This window comes from Larus michahellis, chromosome W (genome assembly GCF_964199755.1).
Source record: "Larus michahellis chromosome W, bLarMic1.1, whole genome shotgun sequence".
Lineage (NCBI taxonomy): Eukaryota > Metazoa > Chordata > Aves > Charadriiformes > Laridae > Larus > Larus michahellis.
The window spans coordinates 6,502,274-6,525,175 of record NC_133929.1 but is presented as its reverse complement, the minus strand read 5'-3'; the positions used below and the strand labels follow the sequence as shown (position 1 = coordinate 6,525,175).

Here is a 22,902-nt window from a genome sequence, read left to right as displayed (position 1 = left end):
ATAATACAGCAGAGAGGGAACAGTCCCGGAGGTTCCTGGAGTGTGTGGAAGACAACTTCCTAACACAGCTGGTGAAGGAACCAACTAGGGGAAGTGCCCTACTGGACCTACTGTTTGTTAACAGAGAAGGTCTTGTGGGGGATGTAAAGGTTGGAGGTCGTCTTGGGCACAGTGACCATGAAATGATAGAATTTTTGATTCTTGGTGAAGCAAGGCGGGGAGCCAGCAGAACTGCCACCTTAGATTTCCGAAGGGCAGGCTTTATCCTGCTTAGGAGCATGGTCGAGAGTGTCCCTTGGGAGGCAGTGTTGAAGAGCAAAGGTGCCCAGGAAGGCTGGTCTTATTTCAAGGAGGAACTCTTAAAAGCTCAGGAGAAGGCCATCCCCAAGTCCCAAAAAACAAGCAGACAGGGAAGAAGACCAGCCTGGCTAAACAGAGCGCTTTGTCTGGACCTCAGGAAAAAAAAGAAAGTTTATGATCTTTGGAAAAGGGGGTTGGCTACTTATGAAAAATACCAAGATGTAGTGAAGCTATGCAGGGCGAAAATTAGAAGGGCCAAAGCTCAAGCAGAACTCATCTTGGCCACCACGGTTAAAGATAACAAGAAGAGGTTCTTTCAGTATATCAATAGAAAAAGGAAGACTAGGGAAAATGTAGGCCCACTAACAAATGAGATGGGCGCCCTAGTGGTGGAAGACACAGAGAAGGCAGAGCTACTGAATGCCTTCTTTTTTCGGTCTTCACTGTTAAAGCTGTCCCTCATGAATACCAGGCCCTGGAGACAAGGGGGAAGGTCTGGAGAGAGGAAGAGTTTTCCCCAGTAGAGGAAGATCAGGTTAGAGACCACTTGGCCAATCTGGACATCCATAAGTCCATGGGCCCTGACGAGATGCACTCGCGAATGCTGAGAGAGATGGCAGATGTTATTGCTAGACCACTCTCCATCGTCTTTGAAAGGTCACGGAGAACAGGAGAGGTGCCTGAGGACTGGAGGAAGGCCAATATCACTCCAGTCTTCAAAAAGGGCAGGAAGGAGGACCCAGGGAACTACAGGCCGGTTAGCCTCACCTCCGTCCCTGGGAAGGTAATGGAGCAACTCGTTCTGGATGTCATATCCAAGCGCATTCAGGAGCAGGAAGTTATTGGAAGTGGTCAACATGGATTTACCAAGGGTAAATCATGCTTGACCAATCTCATAGCCTTCTATGACATTATAACTGGTTGGCTAGATGAGGGCAGAGCAGCAGATGTCATCTACCTTGACTTCAGCAAGGCTTTTGACACTGTCTCTCATAACATCCTCCTTAGGAAACTGAGGAAGCGTGGACTAGACGAGGGGACAGTGAGGTGGATTGAGAGCTGGCTGTGTGACAGGACTCAGAGGGTTGTGATTAATGGAGCAGGGTCGAGTTGGAGGCCTGTAACCAGTGGTGTCCCCCAGGGGTCAATACTTGGACCAATATTGTTTAACGTATTCACCAACGACCTGGACGAGGGGACAGAGTGTATCCTCAGCAAGTTCGCTGATGATACCAAACTGGGAGGGGTGGCTGACACCCCAGAGGGCCGTGCTGCCATCCAGCGTGACCTAGACAGGCTGGAGAGCTGGGCAGAGAAGAACCTAATGAGGTTCAACAAGGACAAGTGTAGGGTCCTGCACCTGGGGAAGAAGAATGTCAGGCACCAGTATAGGTTAGGGGTGGACCTGCCGGAAAGCAGCTCTGAAGAAAAGGATCAGGGGGTCTTGGTAGACAGTAAATTATCCATGAGCCAGCAATGTGCCCTTGTTGCCAAGAAGGCCAATGGAATCCTGGGCTGCATAGGGACGAGTGTGGCCAGTAGGTCAAGGGAGGTCATTCTCCCCCTCTACTCTGCACTGGTGAGGCCACAACTGGAGTACTGTGTCCAGTTTTGGGCTCCCCAGTTCAAGAGAGACAGGGAACTACTGGAGAGAGTCCAGCATAGGGCAACAAAGATGACTGAGGGACTGGAGCATCTCCCTTATGAGGAAAGGCTGAGAGAGCTGGGACTCTTTAGCCTGGAGAAGAGAAGGCTGAGGGGAGACCTTATTAATGTTTACAAGTATCTAAAGGGTGGGTTTAAGGAGGATGGTGCCAGACTCTTTTCAGTGGTTCCCAGTAACAGGATGAGGGGTAACGAGCACAAGCTGGAACATAGGAAGTTCCGAACAAATATGAGAAAAAACTTCTTTACGGTGAGGGTGACAGAGCACCGGAACAGGCTGCCCAGGGAGGGTGTGGAGTCCCCTTCTCTGGAGACTTTCAAGACCCGCCTGGATGCAGTCCTGAGGGATGTGCTCTAGGCAATCCTGCTTTAGCAGGGGAGTTGGACTAGATGATCTCTAGAGGTCCCTTCCAACTCTGAAAAATTCCGTGAAAAGAGCAACAGCAGGTAGTAGTCCGAGGGTCAAACCAGGCCGGGAAGTTTCCTAGTGATGTCCCTGACCCAGGCCCCAGGGAGGCAGCACCCTAAGAAGCGGGTCTGCCCGGCACATTGGGCCCTCTGTTCCCCTCAAAAGGGAGTCACCTACTACTATAACCCACCTCTTCTTCCTTGTGGAGGCAGTTTTTAAACTGGGGGTAGGCCTTACTGGTCCTGGTAACTCTTCTGGTGTAGCCGAACCATCTTCCATATCATCCATGGGCTGGCCTACCTCCTTGAGAGCCTCATACCTATTGTACAGAGGCACCTGGTTAGGGGAGGTGGGCAAGGAGGGAGTTCGCTTGCCTCCCCCTAGTACGGACTAGCCTCCACTCACTAGCCTCCTTTTGGCCACTGCCTTCAGTCTGGCAGGGGGAGGGTACCAGATCTCCTTCAGCTCGGGGTTTTTTTGGTGGCTCTTCTTTTTTTTTTTTCCTCAGGGAGGTCAGAGCCTGATTCCACCAGTCTATTTCTTTCTCACTCTCCCTGATGCTCCTCAGCCTTTCTACTTCCTCTTTTAGCTCTGCTACCAGGCTGAGTAGATCATTCACCAGGTCACACCTCACACAGCTGTCACCTCTTCTACCATCCACTAGCCCTGAGAGGTTAAGGCACTCCCTGCAGTCAGAGACCTGGGTGGCTGCGTGCTTCCATGGAAACTCAGTTTGTATGGCCACGTCTGCTCTGGCAAGTGCAGAGGATGCAGAAAGCTGCGTCTTTCGGGTAGAGACCATGACTGAGCTCCCCTCTTGAGTTTTTCCCACCTTTCTCGCGCAAACTGCCATGCCACACCCTAACTAACATGCAACGCCCCGTTCACCTGTCCTGGTCACTCGAGCTCACTAGGGCCGCCTTTTAAGGGGATGGGAGCTGGCCGTTGCTGCTGCAGGCACGGCACCACCCCTGCCTCGTCAGACGCTCTCGCGCGAGTTCCCTGCCACTGCCAGGGCTTGTCCCTGCCTCAAAAGCTCGGGAAAAGCCTCTTTTAGCTGATTGCCCGGTTCTGCTGCGGATGTGTCAGCACCGGAGCTGTTCGTCTCAGCGAATATGGTGGGGCTTCCTCAGCACGAATCACCATCTCCTCTGATGGCATTTCAAAGTCTTTGCCTTCAGGCCAGTTTGTGATCACTTCTACGATTCCTGGACTATTTGGATTTCCTATTTGAGCTCATGGTGTGATTAAGGCAACCCACTTACTCCAGGTAGCATCGGTGGCATGATGAGTAGAAGGAACTTTACCCTTGAACATCCAGCCCAGGACTGGTAATCGGGGCGCCAGGAGGAGCTGTGCTTCCATACCAATTACCTCTGAAGCAGCTCTGACTCCTTCATATGCTGCCAAGATTTCTTTCTCAGTTGGGGTATAGTTGGCCTTGGAGCCTTTGTATTCTTGACTCCAGAATCCTAAGGGTTGACCTTGAGCCTCCCCTGGTCCTTTATGCCAGAGGTTCCAAGTAGGGCTATTGTCCCCGGCTGCAGTGTAGAACACATTTTTAATGTCCTGTCCTGTTCAGACTGGTCGAAGGGCTACTGGCTCTAGTCATTTACTAAATCTTAGGCACTTGGTCCTGTATGCCATGAAATTAGGAGCAGCAGGAACAAGCCCTAGATAGGGCATGTTTTTTAAAAACTTGTTTGTTTTTATCAGTGTAGTTAAATATCTCATGCAAGTAAATCCTCTTTGTTTTTCAGCTTGTCCAGGAGTTCAATACCCAGGTGGCTCTGTACCGGGAGCTGGTCATTTCCATTGGGGATGTCTCAGTCACCTGTTCATCTCTGCATACGGAAATGCACAAAACTCGAACCCAAGGATGTGAGATGGCCTATCAGGCTCATCAAAAACTAGCAGCAGTTTCTGGGTAGGAGCCTGATTATGTTTAATTAAAGCTTTACTCATATGCACATCTTTGCTAAATGCTACATTGAGGAGACTTTCAGCAAAAGTATTAACTTGTGTTTCTGTTTTAGGCGTAGAGATGTATGACCACAAATTCTACATGATGCTCACATCCTTATGATAGTGCAATTTTGGGTCAAATCCTGGTCCCCTTACCAAGATGGTATCTTACTGATTTCACTGGATACTTTTATGTAAGATGAACAGGATTTTACTCTGCATCACTAGATAACTTAAAAAGATCAAGGGAGAAGCCTTGCCTTTCAAGGGTGAAATAGCAATAGCTTTCTGCCCAGTACTTCATTGGGTATACCTAATTGAACAGTTAGAAACAACTAATTCATCTCAACTAGAGACTTAGCAAAATTAGAGGAAAAAATAATTATGTAAGGGGAGGAATACAAATACTATTGGGAAAACTTATATTTACATTCTACATGTTTTTAAATCCTTATTTGTGTTGAAATGAGGATTGGAGCTTTGCCAGCATATAATGCTTGAATTTATTCTTTGACGGACTTAGTGTATTACATTATATACTTTCCTTTTCATGGTGACAGAATGTGTCATCACATACTTGAGAATATGCCTCAGTACAAGATAAACCAGGATAAATAGCTGTATCTTATAAAACGTGAATTCATGCTGCTTACACAAAGTCTAATTATATGTGGGTAATTGACAGTATGGTGATTGAGGCATCTGTATTAACACATGTACCTCCTGAGTTTTGTCTCTCTGACCACACTTTGTCAGAGCTTTCTGCACCTGCCTTATCCAACATAAACCACTGTGTGCCACTGGAAGAAAACTTGTTCTTTTGCAGCTCTGCCTAATCCCCATTGAAGTTCTTTCATCAGTTTAATGCATATGAGAAATCTGTCATAGGTTTAGTATATAAGGGAAGACACACTAAAAAACTAAACAGAAGAAAACACTGGTTGGTCATTTTAGTAGAACTGTTATCATTTTCAGATGTGATTTTGTGCAAAAACTCTTAAGTCTCTTACAACCTCTGATTTGTTCCTCAAAGAAAATACATGCTTTTAAGTTACTAAATTCTGTGAGAATTAAAAAAAAACCAAACCAACCACAAGATCTAGTTCTTTTAAACCAGTGTATGCTACCTCAATGCTGTAGCACTGAAAATGTGGAAACAAACAACAGTGAAATTGATCTTGTGCACTTTCAGACTCAAGAGACTAATACAAACCAAAATAATACATCTGAATAGCAGAACCTAACTTGGATTTTTATTTTTTGTTTTCATAAAGAAAATCATAAACACATGCTTATTTAGAAGTATGGAGTTTTTTTAAGTAATCATTTCATGGTTGGGAGTCTGTCATATACACAAAGATGTCCTGAAGGTTGTGCAGTTGCTGCGAGATTGACATTTAGCTAATCTAAAACTGTTTTAAATAACTATGATAATAATGTGATATCCATAACAACTGGTAGGTGTTAGAAACCCTCTGGAAATTACTTGTTTAGCTTGACAGACATTTTACAAGATGTGCTTCACATCCTCACCCTCCTACAGCTGAGGAAAGCCATGTGAGCCAACTTAACTTTTTTGGTGTATCTGTGAGGAAAGATGGGAGATGAAGGTGCAGCAAGGCTTCAGTGTAGAAAACAAATAGAAGGAGAGGACTAATAAATAGTCTCAGAGGTTCAGTCTTTAATTCAGCATGAAGAGCAATATAGCGCATAAGGCATAGGATCTGGAAGGGGAACTTAATTTGTTAGGAAGAAAAAGTATCAGGAAGTAAAATATTTAGGGACAGGAATGTATTAAATCATATTAAATAGTCAGGAGGGTAGTGTATTGCTCAGAAATCACTGGTAGTCAGCAGATGGGACCAAGGCTCATTGAGTTCACTGCTGTAGTTCAAAATACACAGCACTGCACTGTGCGAACTCCTGGATAACACAACCAATTCCATCTTCCAAAGCTTGTTAAAGAAAGCCTATTGCTTTCCCATCCAGAGAGAATAATAACAATTAGCTAATTATGTTACTAGACCATAAAATTTCATTACACATCAGCATTCTATTAGTTAAGGTCATCGATAATATTCAGTTAGTCTCTAAGTGACCTGAGCTGTTGCAGGGCACTCTGAGTTTCTTTCAAGAAGTTGGCATCGCTGTCTCAGACAACATTAAGTTCATTAATCTTGTTTGTGCTGATGTCTTCCTTGGAAAAGTAGCAGACAGCTTCGTTTTATGCTTCCTGTTTGAATACATCAGTATTTGAGACTCTTAAATGCACTTCTGATTCAGGCAGTTAGAAGAGGCACCCTTCATAACTCATCTGTTCTACCAGACTAGGGGAGGTAACAAAGAGGAAAGGTGCAAAGACTCAGAAGGAAAGAAACAGGAATAGATCCACTAGTGCTGAGAAAGGCAGCTCTGGAAGAAAATTTGGGAACTGTGGGAAGGGAAAGAAATGCTGAGGTGGAGATAATACATTAGTAACTGAACAGGATAGAAGAAGTTATGAGGAGGAACAAACTTTGATCATAGACATATCAGTTCTGGAATATTAGATGGACATCAGAGTAGGACAGCGGTGTAATATGAACAAGAAGAGAAGACTGCAGTTGTAGCCGTTGGACCACTACCCATTACTGCTCTCCATGTGAGTGGCAATGAAGACACAATACATAGCTCAAGGGCAATCAAGAGACTTCAGGGCCATGGAACGGCTGGTAAGGGAATCTGGAGTACAGGTTATTTTTTCCTCTCTCCTCCCAGTAGCAGGCAGCGACACGGGAAGAAACAGAGGCCCAGTCTATTAATATATGGCTCCGTGGCTGGTGTCACCGACACACTTTTGGTTTTTTTCGATAATGGGATGGCCTACATGGCACCAGGCTTGCTGGCATCAGATGGGATTCACCTTTCTGAAAAGAGGAAGAGGGTCTTTGCTCACAAGCTAGCAGGGCTCATTGACAGAGCTTTAAACTAGGCTGGAAGGGGGAGGGGGATATGATCAGGTTTGCCTGTGACAAGCTGTGGGATGACATGCCAAGGTTAGAGGGTGCCAGCAAGGGCGTGCAGCCTGCTGCTCTGAGACGTGCTGGCTACACTGCAGCACAATAGAAGTTTTACAGAAATGAGCCAGGGGCTCCTGAGGTCATAGGAGCCAAGAGGGAAACACCAGTGAAATACCTCAAAGGAATTTAGGTGTGTTCCTCTATAAAGGTGACACAGCCAACAGCCCAGATGAAGTGCCTCTACACCAACGCATGCAGCATGGGCAACAAACAGGAGGACCTGGAAGCCACCATGCTGCTAGAAAGCTACTACCTAGTTGCCATTACTGAAACTTGGTGGGACGAATTCCATGACTGGAGTGCAGCTATCAGTGGCTACAGGCTGTTTAGAAGGGACAGGCGAGGAAGGAGGGGTGGAGCTGTTGCCCTCTACATCAAGAAATGGATAGATTGTGAAGAGCTGTCTCTGAAGAATAGCCACAAGCAGGTTGAAAACCTATGGGTAAGAATAAGAGACCGAAGCAACAAAGGAAACCTTGTGGTTGGTGTCTACTACAGGCTGCCCGATCAAGGGAAGCCTATTGACGAAGCTGCCTTACTCCAGCTACAGGAGGCATCGTGCTTGCAGGCTCTCGTCCTGCTGAGGGACTTCAACCGCCCTGACATTGTCTGGAAAAGTAGCGCGGTGAGCTGTAGGCAATCCTGGAGTGCATCGAAGATAACTTCTTAAGCCACGTAATAGACAGCCCCACCAGAGGAGATGGTCACCAACCCAAGTGAGCTAATTGGTGATGTCAAGATTGGAGGCAGCCTGGGCTGCAGTGATCATGCACTGGTGGAGTTCGCAGTCCTGAGGGATATGAGCCAGGGGAAGAGTAAAGTCAGGACCCTGAATATTAGGAAAGCAAACTTCCAGCTCTTTGATGAGTTAGTAATAGGACTCCCTGGAAAAATGCCCTCAGGGACAAGGGAGCAGAACAGAGCTGGCAGATCTTTAAGGATGGTTTCCTTAGAACACAAGAGCTCTCAATCCCCAGGTGTAAGAAATCAGGAAAAGGGGGCAAGAGATCAGCATGTCTGAGTCAAGACCTGCTGACCAAACTAAAGGGCAAGAAGGAAATGCCCAGGCAGTGGAAGCAGGGACAGGTATCCTGGGAAGAGTATAGGGACACTGCCCGGTTGTGTAGGGATGGGGTCAGGAAGGCCAAGGCACAGCTGGAGCTGAACTTGGCAAGGGACGCAAAGAATAATAAGAAGGGCAGGTACGTCAGCCGGAAAAGGAAGGTCAAAGAAAGCATCCCCCCTGATGAACACAACTGGCAAACTGGTAACAAGGGGCAAGGAGGAGGCTGAGGTACTCAACAACTTTTTTTGCTTCAGTCTTCACTGGCAACCTCTCTTACCACACTTCTCGGGTGGATGGACCTGAAGGCAGGGAGTGGAGGAGCAAAGTCCCTCCCACTGTAAGAGAAGATTAGGTTTGTGACCACCTGAGGAACCTGAACATACAGAAGTCCATGGGACCTGATGAGATGCACCCCAGAGTCCTGAGTGAATTGGCTGTTGTAGTTGCCAAGCCACTCTCCATGATATCTGAAAAGTCATGGCAGTCAGGTGAAGTCCCCAGTGACTGGAAAAAGGGAAACATTGCACCTGTTTTTAAAAAGGGTAGACCCTGGGAACTACCGCCCTGTCAGCCTCACCTCTGTGCCTGGGAAGATCATGGAACAGATCCTCCTAGAAGCTATGCTAGAGTTTCTATAAATATTAGTATTTATAGAATCAATATAGTAAATATACCAATATGTATAGAATAAATATTAGTAACAAAAGGAGGACTAAGGAGACTCTCCATCCTTTATTAGATGAAGGTGGTAACATAGTGACAAAGGATGAGGAGAGAAGGTTGAGGTACTTAATGCCGCCTTTGCCTCAGTCTTTAGTAGTAGAGTCGGTTGTTCCCTGAGTACCCAGACCCCTGAGCTAGTAGATAGGGGCAGGGAGCAGAATGAACCCCCCGTAATCCAAAGGGAGATGGTGAGGGACCTGCTCCAATACCTGGACATACACAAGTCTATGGGGCCGGATGGGATCCACCTGAGGGTACTGAGGGAGATGGTGGAAGTGCTCACCAAGCCACTTTCCATCGTTTACCAGCAGTCCTGGCAAACTGGGGACGTCCCAGTTGACTGGAAGCTAGCAAATGTGACACCCATCCACAAGAAGGGCCGGAAGGATGATCCAGTGAACTACAGTCCTGTTGGTCTGACCTCGGTGCCTGGAAAGGTCATGGAACAGATCATCCTGATGGATGTTGTTTACCTGGACTTTAGTAAGGCCTTTGACACTGTTTCCCACAGCATTCTCCTGGAGAAACTGGCTGCCCATGGCTTGGATGGGAGTACTCTTGGCTGGGTTAAAAATTGGCTGGAGGGCCGGACCCAGAGAGTGGTGGTGAATGGAGTTAAATCCAGCTGGTGGCCAGTCACAAGTGGTGTCCCCCAGGGCTCAGTTACTGGGGCCAGTTCTCTTTAATATCTTTATCAATGATCTGGACGAAGGGATAGAGTGCACCCTCGGTAAGTTTACAGATGACACCAAGTTGGGTGGGAATGTTGATCTACTTGAGGGTAGAAAGGCTCTACAGAGGGACCTGGACAGGCTGGATCAATGGGCCAAGGCCAACGGCATGAGGTTCAACAAGGCCAAGTGCCGGGTCCTGCACTTGGGTCACAACAACCCCATGCAGCGTTAAAAGCTTGGGGAAGAGTGGCTGGAGAGCTGCCCAGCAGAAAAGGACCTGGGGGTGTTGGTTGACTGCTGGCTGAATATGAGCCAGCAGTGTGCCCAGGTGGCCAAGAAGACCAAGAGCATCCTGGCCCGTGTCAGGAATAGTGTGGCCAGCAGGACTAAGGAAGAGATCGTCTTCCTGTACTCAGCACTGGTGAGACTGTACCTGGAATACTGTGTTCGGTTTTGGGTCCCTCACTACAAGAAAGACATTGAGGTGCTGGAGGGGGTCCAGAGAAGGGCAACAAAGCTGGTGAGGGGTCTGGAGCACAAGTCTTATGTGGAGCGGCTGAGGGAACTGGGGTTGTTTAGCCTGCAGAAAAGGAGGCTGAGGGGAGACCTTATTGCTCTCTACACCTACCTGAAAGGAGGTTGTAGAGAGGTGGGGGTCAGTCTCTTCTCCCAAGTAACAAGCGATAGGACAAGAGAAAATGGCCTCAAGTTGCACCAAGGGAGGTTTAGACTGGATATTAGGAAAAATTTCTTCACCAAAAGGGCTGTCAAACATTGGAACAGGCTGCCCAGGGAAGTGTTTGAGGCACCATCCCTGGAGGTATTTAAAAGATGGGTAGACACAGTGCTTAGAGATATGGTTTAGTGATGTTTTTTCTCAGAGTTAGGTTGATGGTTGGACTAGATGATCCGAAAGGTCCCTTCCAACCTAGGCAATTCTATGATTCCATGATTCTAAGGCACATGGATGACAGGGAGGTGATTCGAGACAGTCAGCATGGCTTCACCAAGGGCAAGTCTTGCCTGATGAACCTAGTGGCCTTCTATGATGGAGTGACTCCATCAGTGGATGTTATGGTTTGAGAAAACCCATAAGAATTTATTGTTGTTTAGACAATTATTCTATCACCCAATGACCCCTCCCTACCTGGAAAGGGGAATTGGGGAAAGCAAGGAAACACAAGGGTTGAAATATAAATAGATTTAATAGGATAAGACTAAATAATTAACAATAATAATAAAGAACCAGTATTAATCCCAATACTAATACAAAATATACAAGAACTATACTCAGCCAATTATATCAGTAGGAAGCTGTGCACTCCCAGCAGTGGACAGGAAATGTCAGACACTGTGAGCACAATGGCTCCAGGAGGAAGGGAAGGCCTCGGGGGTCTGGCACCAGGTCAAGAAGTTTCTCTGGACTGCCGCCATCAAGGGAGAGAGAAACTATGCAGCAAACTTTCTAATTTATACTGAATGTGACGTTCATGGTATGAAATAATCCTGTTTGCCAGCCTGGGTCAAATGCCCAGGCCTTGCTCCTCCTCATCCCTGCACCTGGCAAGGCTTGAAAACACTGAGACCTTGAATCCAGGTCAAAAATAAATTTAAATTTACTTTATAGCCTAGCTGGCTATAAAGTAAATATTTTCACGAATTCAGACACTAGAGTCTTCCAGAAATGGAGTTTTCCCCATCATTAGAAGATAAATTAGTCCTGTGTCGCTCAACCCAGGACACTGGACAAGGACAGAGCTATGGATGTCATCTATCTGGACTTCTGTAAGGCCTTTGACACAGTCCCCCACAACATCCTTCTCTCTACACTGGAGAAATATGGATTTGATGGGTGGACTGTTCAGTGGATGAGGAATTGGCTGGATGGTCACATCCAGAGATTAGTGGTCAACAGCTCAATGTCCAGATGGAGATTGGTGACAAGTGGTGTCCCTCAGGGGTCTGTATTGGGACCAGTACTGTTCAATATCTTCATCAATGACATAGTGGGATTGAGTGCACCCTCAGCAAGTTTGCAGATGACACCAAGCTGAGTGGTGCGGTTAACATGCCTGAGGGACAGGATGCCATCCAGCAGAGCCTGGACAAGCATGAGAAGTGGGCCTGTGTGAACCCCATGACATTCAACAAGGCCAAGTGCACGGTCCTGCACGTGGGTCAGGGCAACCCCTGTTATCAATACAGGCTGGGGCATGAAGGGAGTGAGAGCAGTCCTGTGGACAAGGACTTGGGGGGCACTGATGGATGAAAAGCTGGACATGCCGACAATGTGCACTTGCAGCCCAGAAAGCCAACCACATCCTGGGCTGCATCAAAAGAAGCGTGGCCAGCAGGTTGAGGGAGGTGATTCTGCCCCTCTACTCCGCTCTGGTGAGACCCCACCTGGAGTACTTTGTCCAGCTCTGGAGCCCCCAGCACAGGAAAGAAATGGACCTGTTGGAGCAGGTCCAGAGGAGGGCCACAAAAATGATCAGAGGGATGGAGCACCATGGGGTTGTTCAGCCTGGAGAAGAGAAGGTTCTAGGGAGACCTTATTGTGGCCTGTCAGTACTTAAAGGGGGCTTATAAGAAAGATGGGGAACAAATGTTTTAGCAGGGCCTGTTGCGATAGGACAAAGGGTAATGGCTTTAAACTAAAAGAGGGTAGATTTAGACTAGATATCAAGAAGAAATTTTTCACTATGGGGGTGGTGAGGCACTGGAACAAGTTGCCCAGAGAGGTGGTAGATGCCCCATCCCTGGAAACATTCAAGGTCAGGTTGGATGGGTCTCTATGGAAGCTGATCTAGTTGAAGATGTCCCTGCTCATTGCAGGGAAGGTTGGACTAGCTAACCCTTAAAGGTCCCTTCCAACCCAAATTATTCTATGATTCTAAATACATTCAGCATTGTAAATAAATTTCCTGTAATGACCATGGCTCCTAAAAAAAAATCTAAGGATTTCTAACATCTGAAACAATGCAAAGAAAAACAGGAAGACAATTATCCAGTTTTGTCTAAATCTGCTACAACAAAAGTATGTTCTCATGATGTAAGTTTTCATACTCCTGTTAGTGATAGTCTTGTGCTTAAAGACTCCTAGCTTTCAGAAGAAACAGACAGATTCAGCTTTAATCCGATAAGAGAATGGAGTACATCTGTATCTCCCTGTCAGAGAGTGCTCTCATCACTGAGCAGAAAAAGGTCATTGTTGCCATCTGTAGTGGCTTTATTTTATGTAGGTTCCATTATGCACATGAACCTTATTTGGGTGTTGTGGTTTTGGCCAAATTGGCCAATGGCCTACAACAGATGCTCTCCCCCCACCTCTCGCACAAGGAGAGGAGGAGGAGAGATAAAGAGATTTACAAGTTTAGAAGGAACTAAACTACTTTAATGAAATATTAATAACAAAATAAGAAGGAAATAATGAAATAGATGCAGTATATACAAAACCACATTAAGATCCCAGGATGATGTCACCAACAGGCACTGGGGAAGTCCCAGACTGGACTCGGTGATGGGTGGGAACTGGATTCCACAGATGGAGTCAGGAACACACAGATCGGGATCAAAGGCAGATGAACAGACAGGGTCCTCCTCGGACATCAGCCATTGAAGAAAAAGACTGACCCTTTGATCCCTCAGCTTTTATACTGAGCATGGGGCAGGTGGGATGGAATACCCTGTTGGTCAGTTTTGGGTCACCTGTCCTGTCTGCTCCTCCCTGCAGGTGGGACCCCTCTACGCTTTTCCATTTGCGACCCTCCAACGGGGCAACTAATGAAATTAGCTGACCTTGGTTGTTATAGCAATAAGTCTAAGCAAGAGCCTCTCTGCATACCATTCCTTGGCATTAACTGTAAACACTGGTCTTATCACTCTGAAAACGAACCGTTTTTGGCACAACATGCTGTTAATTTCAGAGAGTTAGAAGAGGCCTAGCTAAGAAGTAAAATTAGTGAACAGAAAGTTGGTTCTGTTTTACCTCAAACCAGGACATTGGGCAATGCCCTGCAGGTGGAATAGGGAAATGAATGATTCATTTATCCATTACTAGTTGAATAACTGCTTGTCTTAAGGACAGAAATTCATCTAATTTTGTAGCAATTCTTTTACAGAAAATGTTGAAATCATTAGGAGCAGTACATGCAAAATGAAGGATTAGATGCTGGTCTTGAATATGCTGGTAAGATTTAGAAATAACAGTCTACTTATGAAGAACTGATCCTGATTTATATTAAAACAAGTTAAATTTAAATCTGAGCTGTATGTGTTTTATCTTCTTTGGTTAATACCAATATGATTACATTAAAAACCTTTCTTGCCATCTGCCAATTTGAAAAGAAATGCTTATTATGGTTATTTTTTATGCAGAGAGAACAGTCAATTTCTAACAGCTAAGTGATCACAGATCTAATAGCTGTAATTCATATAACAAATAGATTGGTTAAAAATGAAAGAAACAGCAAACACAGCTACAGAAAATGTTAAGGTTTGACTCTTGTTAAACCAGTACTAGATACTATGGATTAAAGCAAGATAAAAAGTACTAGATAGTTAATGCAAGATTAAAAAGTATAAAATATTGCAATATATAAAGTAGAACCTCTAAGTATCTTAGGAGTCTGCAATTAGGTATAGTTTTTAAAAATTCAAATTTAGTTTATCCCAAAGTAATTTTGTGTGTATGTATGTGTGTGTGTTGTATTGCTGTGTGCCTTCTAAGCATAATTTTCAGTGTTTCAGAATTAGAGTTCTTTATTCTGTTATACTGCTGCTTATGCAGTCACTAAAAATACTTATGTTCATATCCTTTGAAAAGAATGTGAGATTTGATCCATTTCCAGCAAATATGTGTTTTCATATGCAGTTAAGGATTTGACTGAATAAACGAAAAATTTCTGTCAGGTACCCAATTTTTCAGGAAAAATATTCAGGGACTTAAGACTGTCAAATGTTTTCAGAGTTGGAATCACTAAGAATAGGAAGAAATATTATAGCAAGCGCCTAAAAAGATATCTTTAAGGTATTGGGGAGGGAACCCTTTTTGTTCTGCCACCATAGCTTTATTCTGTATTTACGCTAAGATGCAGGAAAGACCATATATGGTATAATTTACATGGTAGAATTATATGGATATAATTATATGGTATAATTTTTCAACAAACACAGAGTTCGCTTTAAAAGTGAAACTAGATGTGGCTTAAGAGAAATGAATATATAATAGTCCAGCTAAAAGTAATAAAGCTCCTAGTAAGGGGAGGTTTATTATCATGCTTATGGTATTGCTCCTGAAGTAACACAGACCACAGCAATTGCAATTTGTACTCCAGTCATTTCCTGTCTTTTTGATGAGTTCTACTTTGTAATGGATTGGCAGGTGGGATTGATCTTCCTTTGTCCCTTCTAAGTCCAGCATGATTTCTTTTCAATTTTCAGTCTTTTCCAATTGTCTCTTTTTTCCTTATTGGCTGCATTTTTTTGCTTGTTTAAGCATTCTTGATTGTACAGCTTACCACTGCTGTGATTCTTACCAGTTTTCATTGGCATGTACAAACATTAGTAGTCTTCCTTGATAGGCCATGGAAGTGCTAAGGTTGTTCTTTCCTTTTAGGAAGGTTCTGGCCAATTCTGTGAAACCTTCATGGTCCCATTTGATTTCTGATGTCACTTGGAGGGACAGGAACCCTTGAGGACCATGGAAAACCACACAGGTTCTCTCTCATTGGAGACAGATTATGGCAAGTCCTTGCATCAAATATTCCTTTGAGATTGTTTCCTTTTCCTGCCCACTGAGCCACATATACAGAAATAAACCAGGGCCTATCTGTTTTCTTACCCCAGGATATGACTGAGCATATTCTTCCCTGGTGTCACTGAAATCAGTGGCAGAAGGTACATGCTTTCTAGGCAACATATGGTCTCCTTCGTTAGAAATGATGGTGAACCTCAAATACAAGAATTAACAGGTTTTAATATGCAATATTCATTTGAACTGAACTTCAGTAAAATTGTATTAGCACAAACTGATAGGATTTTCCTTTAAATAGAGTGTTTAAGCTTTGTTCCTGACAAAAGAGCTGGACTTAATATTTTGACTGGACCCTGGATCTAGGTATAAATAATGACCTTATGTCATAAAGAATCTATTTTACTAGTTTAAATAGACATTGTCTGCTGTAGGTCTTACAGTGTTTAGCCTAGATTGATATCAATAAATTATTTGAGCATAGCGGCCCAATCTAGTGTTGCTGCAAATAATTTATCAGGCTGCGAGGAAATCCACAAGTCTAATTTTATTTCATATACAGGAGGGTCATTTGAAGTATCAGTTTAACCACAGGAAATTCAATCACTGTAAAGAATACCAGCAACCTTTTATTGTGAAAGCTTCATTTTTATTATTCATAGGCTAGAAATCTGAAAGAATGCTGAAATTTTTTTTTTTTGTTTCTTAGCAGTAGTGATCAGAAATGCCATTAGGTTTAGGTTATTTAGAAAAGCAAGTTTCTCTAGTTGTTATAAAACCCAGTTTTGGGGGTTGTCTTACTGTTTAACATCATTATGTAGCAAACCAATAGCAAGAATGTCTGAACATGAAATGGCTGAAATCACAACTCTTCAATCTTGCCACTTACTGCCTATTGAAAGTACCTTTGGAAGGGGCATTGAAAACCTAATTCTCAGGTAGGAGTGAGTAAATCACTTCTTTAGCACTCACAGAAACAGTTAAGTTTATAAAGTAGTATGTTTATTGCCATGCAGCATTCTCAGCCTACAAAAGTGAGATTTGATGTCCGATTTTACAGCCAGGCATGAGAATTGGTTCCTGGATCTGGGTACATTATTTTCTTAGTGTCCTAAGAAATTAATTGGAGGTGTAGGATTACTCTTGATTTCAATTTTTATTTTCAAAATTGTTATTAGCTCTCTGAAAAAAAATCTTGAACCTTCCATTCTCCTCACAGTGCAGTATCACGTGACTAATAATTTAAACACAGGGGGGGAAAGGAAATTCAGGCAGAAAGTATAGAACCAAAAGACTACAACTGACTTGTTTCTAATTAGTGATAAGTGTTTCTGATTAGATTGCTTGAAACAGTAGGGAAGTGGATTTGATGACCCTCAGGTCCTCACAGTCCCATTCCTAACTAAAATTTTTCTCTTTTATTGCAGTCCAGAAGATGGTGAAATTCATCCTGAAATCTGTAGATTATACATCCAGTTGCAGTGTTGCTTAGAAATGTACACAACAGAAATGCTTAAGTCCATGTGTCTGCTAGGATCGCTGCAGTTTCATCAAAAAGGTATTGAATTGCACAAATATACAGATGCTGATTTAAAAAAAAGAACAGTCTTTTGGAGCATGCATGGGTATTCATGAAAGACAAAGCTCCAAACTGTAAAATGAACTATGATACCACTGAAGCTTTTCATCTACTGAAAAAAATTGTATTTCTATTTCATTATCATCATTCTTACAAAAGTGTGTCATATTAGGCATGTATCACTAATGTCCTCGCAGTTTAGAAGGTGGAAATTGTTTTTAAAAGAGTGGTCCCAAACCAAAAGTTTTAGCTGTCATTAGTCAGATTAGTGAGCAAGCTATCTTAGTCATTTTATTAGAGTAACTACTGCAAAATTAAAGGTTTTGAAAAATTTCAGTTCACGCATATCATGGTGTTTTGTTTCAGGTCGGGTTTCAACAATAACATGTGTTTGCTTTGTTATGAGCTTTATAGGAGTTACAGCCAGGATGCCCTGTGTCCATGTTTTTCTTCATAGGAGAATCTGTCTAGCCAGACTGCAATTCCAGTCATGCTCAGTAGTCAGAGGATGTCGGTAGGACAGTAATTAAAATAGAAGGTAACAAGGAGCTTGACCTATAACACAGGCTACCTAATGATTTAAAATCCCTTTAAAAGTCCCTATCTTCTGTTTGATACATCATTATTAAAGAACTGTTACTCAAACTAAAGTTTTCTTTTTTTCTGTTCCCTTTTCAGCATAAGAGTTTGTTTTGTTCCATTATTTTTAATTTATGCTTCCAAAAAATTACTTGCATATCCTGAATGAACCATTTTAGAGGCTGTCTAATCAAGTCACTGTGCTTGCCATTTACTTTACACAAATTCAAGCGTTCCGAAGTCTCAGAGTATACTACAGACACAGCATTTTCTCCTCCTACTCTGACAAAGAAAGTGTGAGAACACACTGATGACTTACGGTAGTAAGGAAGTTCACTTCACATTTCATACTAATGAGCAAGTCCCTCAAATATTTTGGATGCCTGTAAAGCATCATTTCCCAGGTGGGCTCCTAGGAATTGTGTCAGGTGATCTTTACAGGCCAGTCAGCCTCACCTCTGTGCCTGGCAAGATCATGGAGCAGATCCTTGTGGAAACTCTGCTAAGGCACATGGAAAATAAGGAGGTGATTGGTGACAGCCAACATGGCTTCACTAAGGGCAAGTCATGCCTGACAAATTTGGTGACCTTCTACGACAGGGTTACAGCATTGGTGGATAAGCGGAGAGCAACAGACGTCATCTACCTGGACTTATGCAAAGCGTTTGACACTGCCCCGCATGACATCTTGGTCTCTAAATTGGAGAGACATGGATATGATGGATGGACCACTCGGTGGATAAGGAACTGGCTAGATGGCCGCACTCAGTGGGTTGCGGTCAACATCTCAACGTCCAAGTGGAAACCAGTGATGAGTGGCGTTCCTCAGAAGGCTCCCGGGAGACCTTATAGCGGCCTTTCAGTATCTGAAAGGGGTCTACAAGAAAGCTGGAGAGGGACTTTTTACAAGGGCATGTAGTGATAGGACAAGGGGTTATGGCTTTAAACTGGAAAAGGGTAGATTTAGATTAGATATCAGGAAGACATTTTTCACTATGAGGGTGTGAGGCACTGGAACAGGTTGCCCAGGGAAGTTGTGGATGCCCCATCCCTGGAAGTGTTCAAGACCAGCCTGGATGGGGCTTTGAGCAGCCTGGTCTAGTGGGTGGTGTCTCTGACCATGGCAGGGAGGTTGGAACTAGATGATCTTTAAGGTCCCTTCCAACCTAAACCATTCTATAATTCTATGATCTCTGATGGAGCTGACTCTGGTGCTGTGTTTCCAGCACTGTGATGTCAGTATTTCAGCTGCTTTAGCCACACTGCCTTTTGGGCTGAATAGTTGTATCATAGATATCCTGGTTCTCAGCTCTCCTTTGCACACAGTATGTATGTTTTGCCTTTTGTAATGGTTGACCCCCATGTAATAAGCTACTGATGAACAAAAGGAGTAACTGGTATAACTTGAAGAGTTATTTAAAATAAGAGCATTTCTGATCACACTGATGACTGTATTGTTATGAAAATTTTCTATCTAGGAAAGAAACATCTCAGTCAGCAGAAACTGATTACTTTAAGTATAATGACCATACTGAGGTATTTGTTGTGTAAGATATTTGAGGGCTAGTGTTTGGTGGAGCAATATGGCAGGGTTTTAGTACTAAACTGATCTCTTACTATCCCTTTTGTGTTATTTATCCAGCACTTCCAGCTTTTAGCAAAAGACAGATAAATATTAAGAGCATCTTATGGTTAAAAAGCTGCCCACCTTTATAAAACTAGATACTAGATTCAGAACTGAAATCTACCCCACAGAGCATGTTTACACAAAGGAGATGTCCTTTCTTTAGTGAAAATGTATCTAATAATTTCATGTTTGATTAGCCATCTACTGAAAGGAAGATGTAGAAATGCAGATAATTTACTGAACAGGTTACTCAGTAACCTCATTACTCTGTGATGGCATGCACTTATTGGGACTGTATCTGTGCTAATTGTAACTACTCTTTTCCCAGATAATATCTCAGCAGAATATACCAGGTAAAGACAAGACAAAGTTCTGTAATGAACTGTAATGAAGGTCTTGTAATTAACCTTATGTATTTTCTGTCATGCTGAAAGATCCCATTGTTTTTCACATCTAGCTATAGGATATAGCTACAGTCAGTGATACTTTTTTAATGAAAATAAGAATTAGAGGTTTATAATTGCTCAATTGAGCTTCTCATTGATTTTCTCAATGTCCTGGATCCAGCAGGGATAGGGTTAATTCTCCCCAGGATAGGTATTCCATGCCATGTGAGCCATACCCAATCTGAGCTGCCGGGGGAGGGGGCAGAAAGTCACCGCTTGGAGCAGGCTGGGGCGTCCGGAGTCTGGTCAGTGAGCGGCGGGGAGCGGCGGTTCCGTAATTGCGTTTGTATATTCCTCTGTCCGTGTTACTGTTGTTGTTTTCTTGTTCCCTTTGCTGTTCTGTTAAACTGCCTTTGTCTCAACCCAAGAGTCTTGCCTTTTTCTTCCGATTCTTCCTGTATTGGGAAGGCCCGAGCGAGTGGTTCTTTGTTGCCGTCTGAGGCTAAACCACGACAGTCCTTTTTGGCGCCCAACCTGGGGCTCGAAGGGTTGAGATAACGACAGAATCCAACTACAGCTTGGAAAAACGAATTTGTTGTATGCATTTATTTCATTAGGTAAATAGTTGCTGGTCACCATGTTGCTTGGTTTGTTCTCATGGCTGTGTTATGTAAATTCCTATATGGCTTATGTACTCCCTGCGATGCTGTTTATTGTGTCTGGGAGAGGGATGAGGATTATCATTCTGCTGTCCTGTGCGATATCGGTTTATGATATGATAACATCACTGTTCAGATGGTTATTTTGGGGTGTTTATGTGGTATTGCTGTCCTGCCCATACATTGGGCACCATCTCTCAGAATTTATTAATAATTACACCCAGTCTGTGGGGGAAACAGGGGGGGACACTTTCCCCAGCTCTTTTGCCTCCCTTTTCTCCTTCGGGTCAGGTATGACAACTTTTGAGAATTTTGAATATTCTTGGGATACTCAAACCAGCATGTTCCTATTGTTATGTCTCCTGAATATGTTCCAGGTCTTGTTTAGGGTTAAGCGACTATTTAAGACTACCACCCGGAGATCTGCTCCGAGGCTGGATAGTCAGGGGTGGCAGGGCATGTGGGAGAACATGGGCAGTTACCTAGAGAACTACTCACCTCCAATGGTCTGAGACTTCACCCCTGAACAATTACAGGACCCTGATAGAGTAGAAGAATATCTGAAGGGAAAATGCTGTGGCTATTCCAGAGAGGCACAACTCACCGCACTGTGCTGGGCCCTGGCCAGTATCTACCAGGCACTGCTCAGTGTTATGCAGCACCCTCAGGGGGAAGAGATGGAAACCAGACCAGCAGCCACTGCGGCTACTGCAACCCCTGCGGCAGCCACTGCGACTACTGAAATCCCTGCGGCAGCCATTGCAGCTACTGCAACCCCTGTGGCAGCCACTGCAGCTAGTCCAGCCTTTCCACCAGCCACTGCAGCTACTCCAACCCCCATAGCAGCCACTGCCACTAAACCAGGGAACCAACCCGTGCCAGTATCAGTTGCCCCCATACAGAAGAAGAAGTACACGAAGAAATCAGTTCGCTCAGTAAGAGATGATGATGAATCAGGGCCATCACGAGAGCAGGAGGAAGAGGCAGAACCAGAGATAATTACTTGATCCCTATCCTTGAGTGAGCTGCGGGATATGCGAAAAGATTTTAGCCGACTTTCAGGCGAGCACATTGTCACCTGGCTGCTCCGGTGCTGGGATAACGGGGCCAGTAGCCTGGAATTAGAGGGTAGGGAGGCCAGGCAGCTGGGATGCCTGTCTAGGGAAGGCGGCATTGACAAGGCAATTGGGAAGAAGACCCAACCCCTCAGCCTCTGGAAACGACTCCTGTTAGGCGTGAGGAGAGGTACCCCTTCAGTGAGGATGATGTATGTCAGCCAAGCAAGTGGACTACCATGGAAAGAGGTATCCAGTACCTGAGAGAATTAGCCGTGCGGGAGATGATTTATTGTGACTTTGACAATGCAGACTTGCCCACAGACCCTGATGAAGTGCAATGCACAAGGCCCATGTGGCGGAAGTTTGTACGGAGCGCACCATCATCATATGCCAACTCCCTGGCAGTAATGGAATGGAAAGGTGAAGAGGGACCAACGGTGGATGAGGTGGCTGGCCGGCTCTGGCGATATGAAGAAAGTCTCTCTTCCCCCCTTGTCTCAGCTGTGGAGAAACTGTCCCGGAAGGTCCAGCAACTTGAAGAGAATATCTCCTACTCCCCACCTGCACGGGCCAGCGTCTCAGCTATTAGGAGCAGGCATTTCCCCACTCGAGAGAGTACAGAGGGTACACACCACGAGGCACCCTGTGGTTCTACCTGCGTGACCACGGAGAGGACATGAGGAAGTGGGATGGACAACCTACTTGGATCCTGCGGACACGGGTACAGGAGTTGCAAGGAAGGACAACCACAAAAGGGGATCCCTCCAGGAAAAGTGCTGGCCCAGTTTCCAGCGGGCAGTTCCCCAGACAGAGCAGAAGGCCTGATTTTGCTTCTGATCCTCTTGAAGGAACTTCCAAGTCATTTATGCAAGAAGTGAGTAACGGATACTCTGACCAGTATTAGAGGGGCCCTGCCTCCGGCCAGGTGGAGGAAAGGGACAACCGGGTTTATTGGACGGTGTGGATTCGATGGCCTGGCACATCAGACCCACAGGAGTATAAGGCTCTAGTGGACACGGGTGCACAGTGTACTTTAATACCATCAAGCTATAGAGGGGCAGAACCCATTTGTATTTCTGGGGTGACAGGGGGATCCGAAGAGTTGACTGTACTGGAGGCAGAAGTGAGCCTAACTGGGAATGAGTGGCAAAAGCATCCCATTGTGACTGGCCCAGAGGCTCCATGCATCCTTGGCATAGATTACCTCAGGAGAGGGTATTTTAAGGACCCAAAAGGGTACTGGTGGGCCTTTGGCATAGCTGCCTTGGAGACGGAGGAAGTTAAACAGTTGTCTACCTTGCCTGGTCTCTCGGAGGATTCTTCTGTTGTGGGGTTGTTGAGGGTCGAAGAACAACAGGTGCCGATTGCTACCACAACGGTGCATCGGCGGCAATATCGCAC

General features: G+C 44.7%; 1 protein-coding gene across 5 annotated transcripts in view; it reads left to right on the top strand.

Moving 5' to 3' along the window:
• LOC141735509 (regulator of G-protein signaling 7-binding protein-like) overlaps window positions 1-22,902 on the top strand; it is a 99,492-nt gene that overhangs the window by 29,619 nt on the left and 46,971 nt on the right. For 3 of the 5 annotated variants that reach the window (XM_074568411.1, XM_074568412.1, XM_074568410.1), the window contains exons 2-3: window positions 4,135-4,301; window positions 17,041-17,171. In XM_074568411.1, coding sequence (XP_074424512.1) covers window positions 4,135-4,301; window positions 17,041-17,171 — 298 coding nt within the window. Of the gene's footprint in view, window positions 1-4,134; window positions 4,302-13,990; window positions 14,051-17,040; window positions 17,172-22,902 lie in introns of those variants that run through there. The other 2 variants (XM_074568414.1, XM_074568413.1) reach the window with 2 other exon arrangements.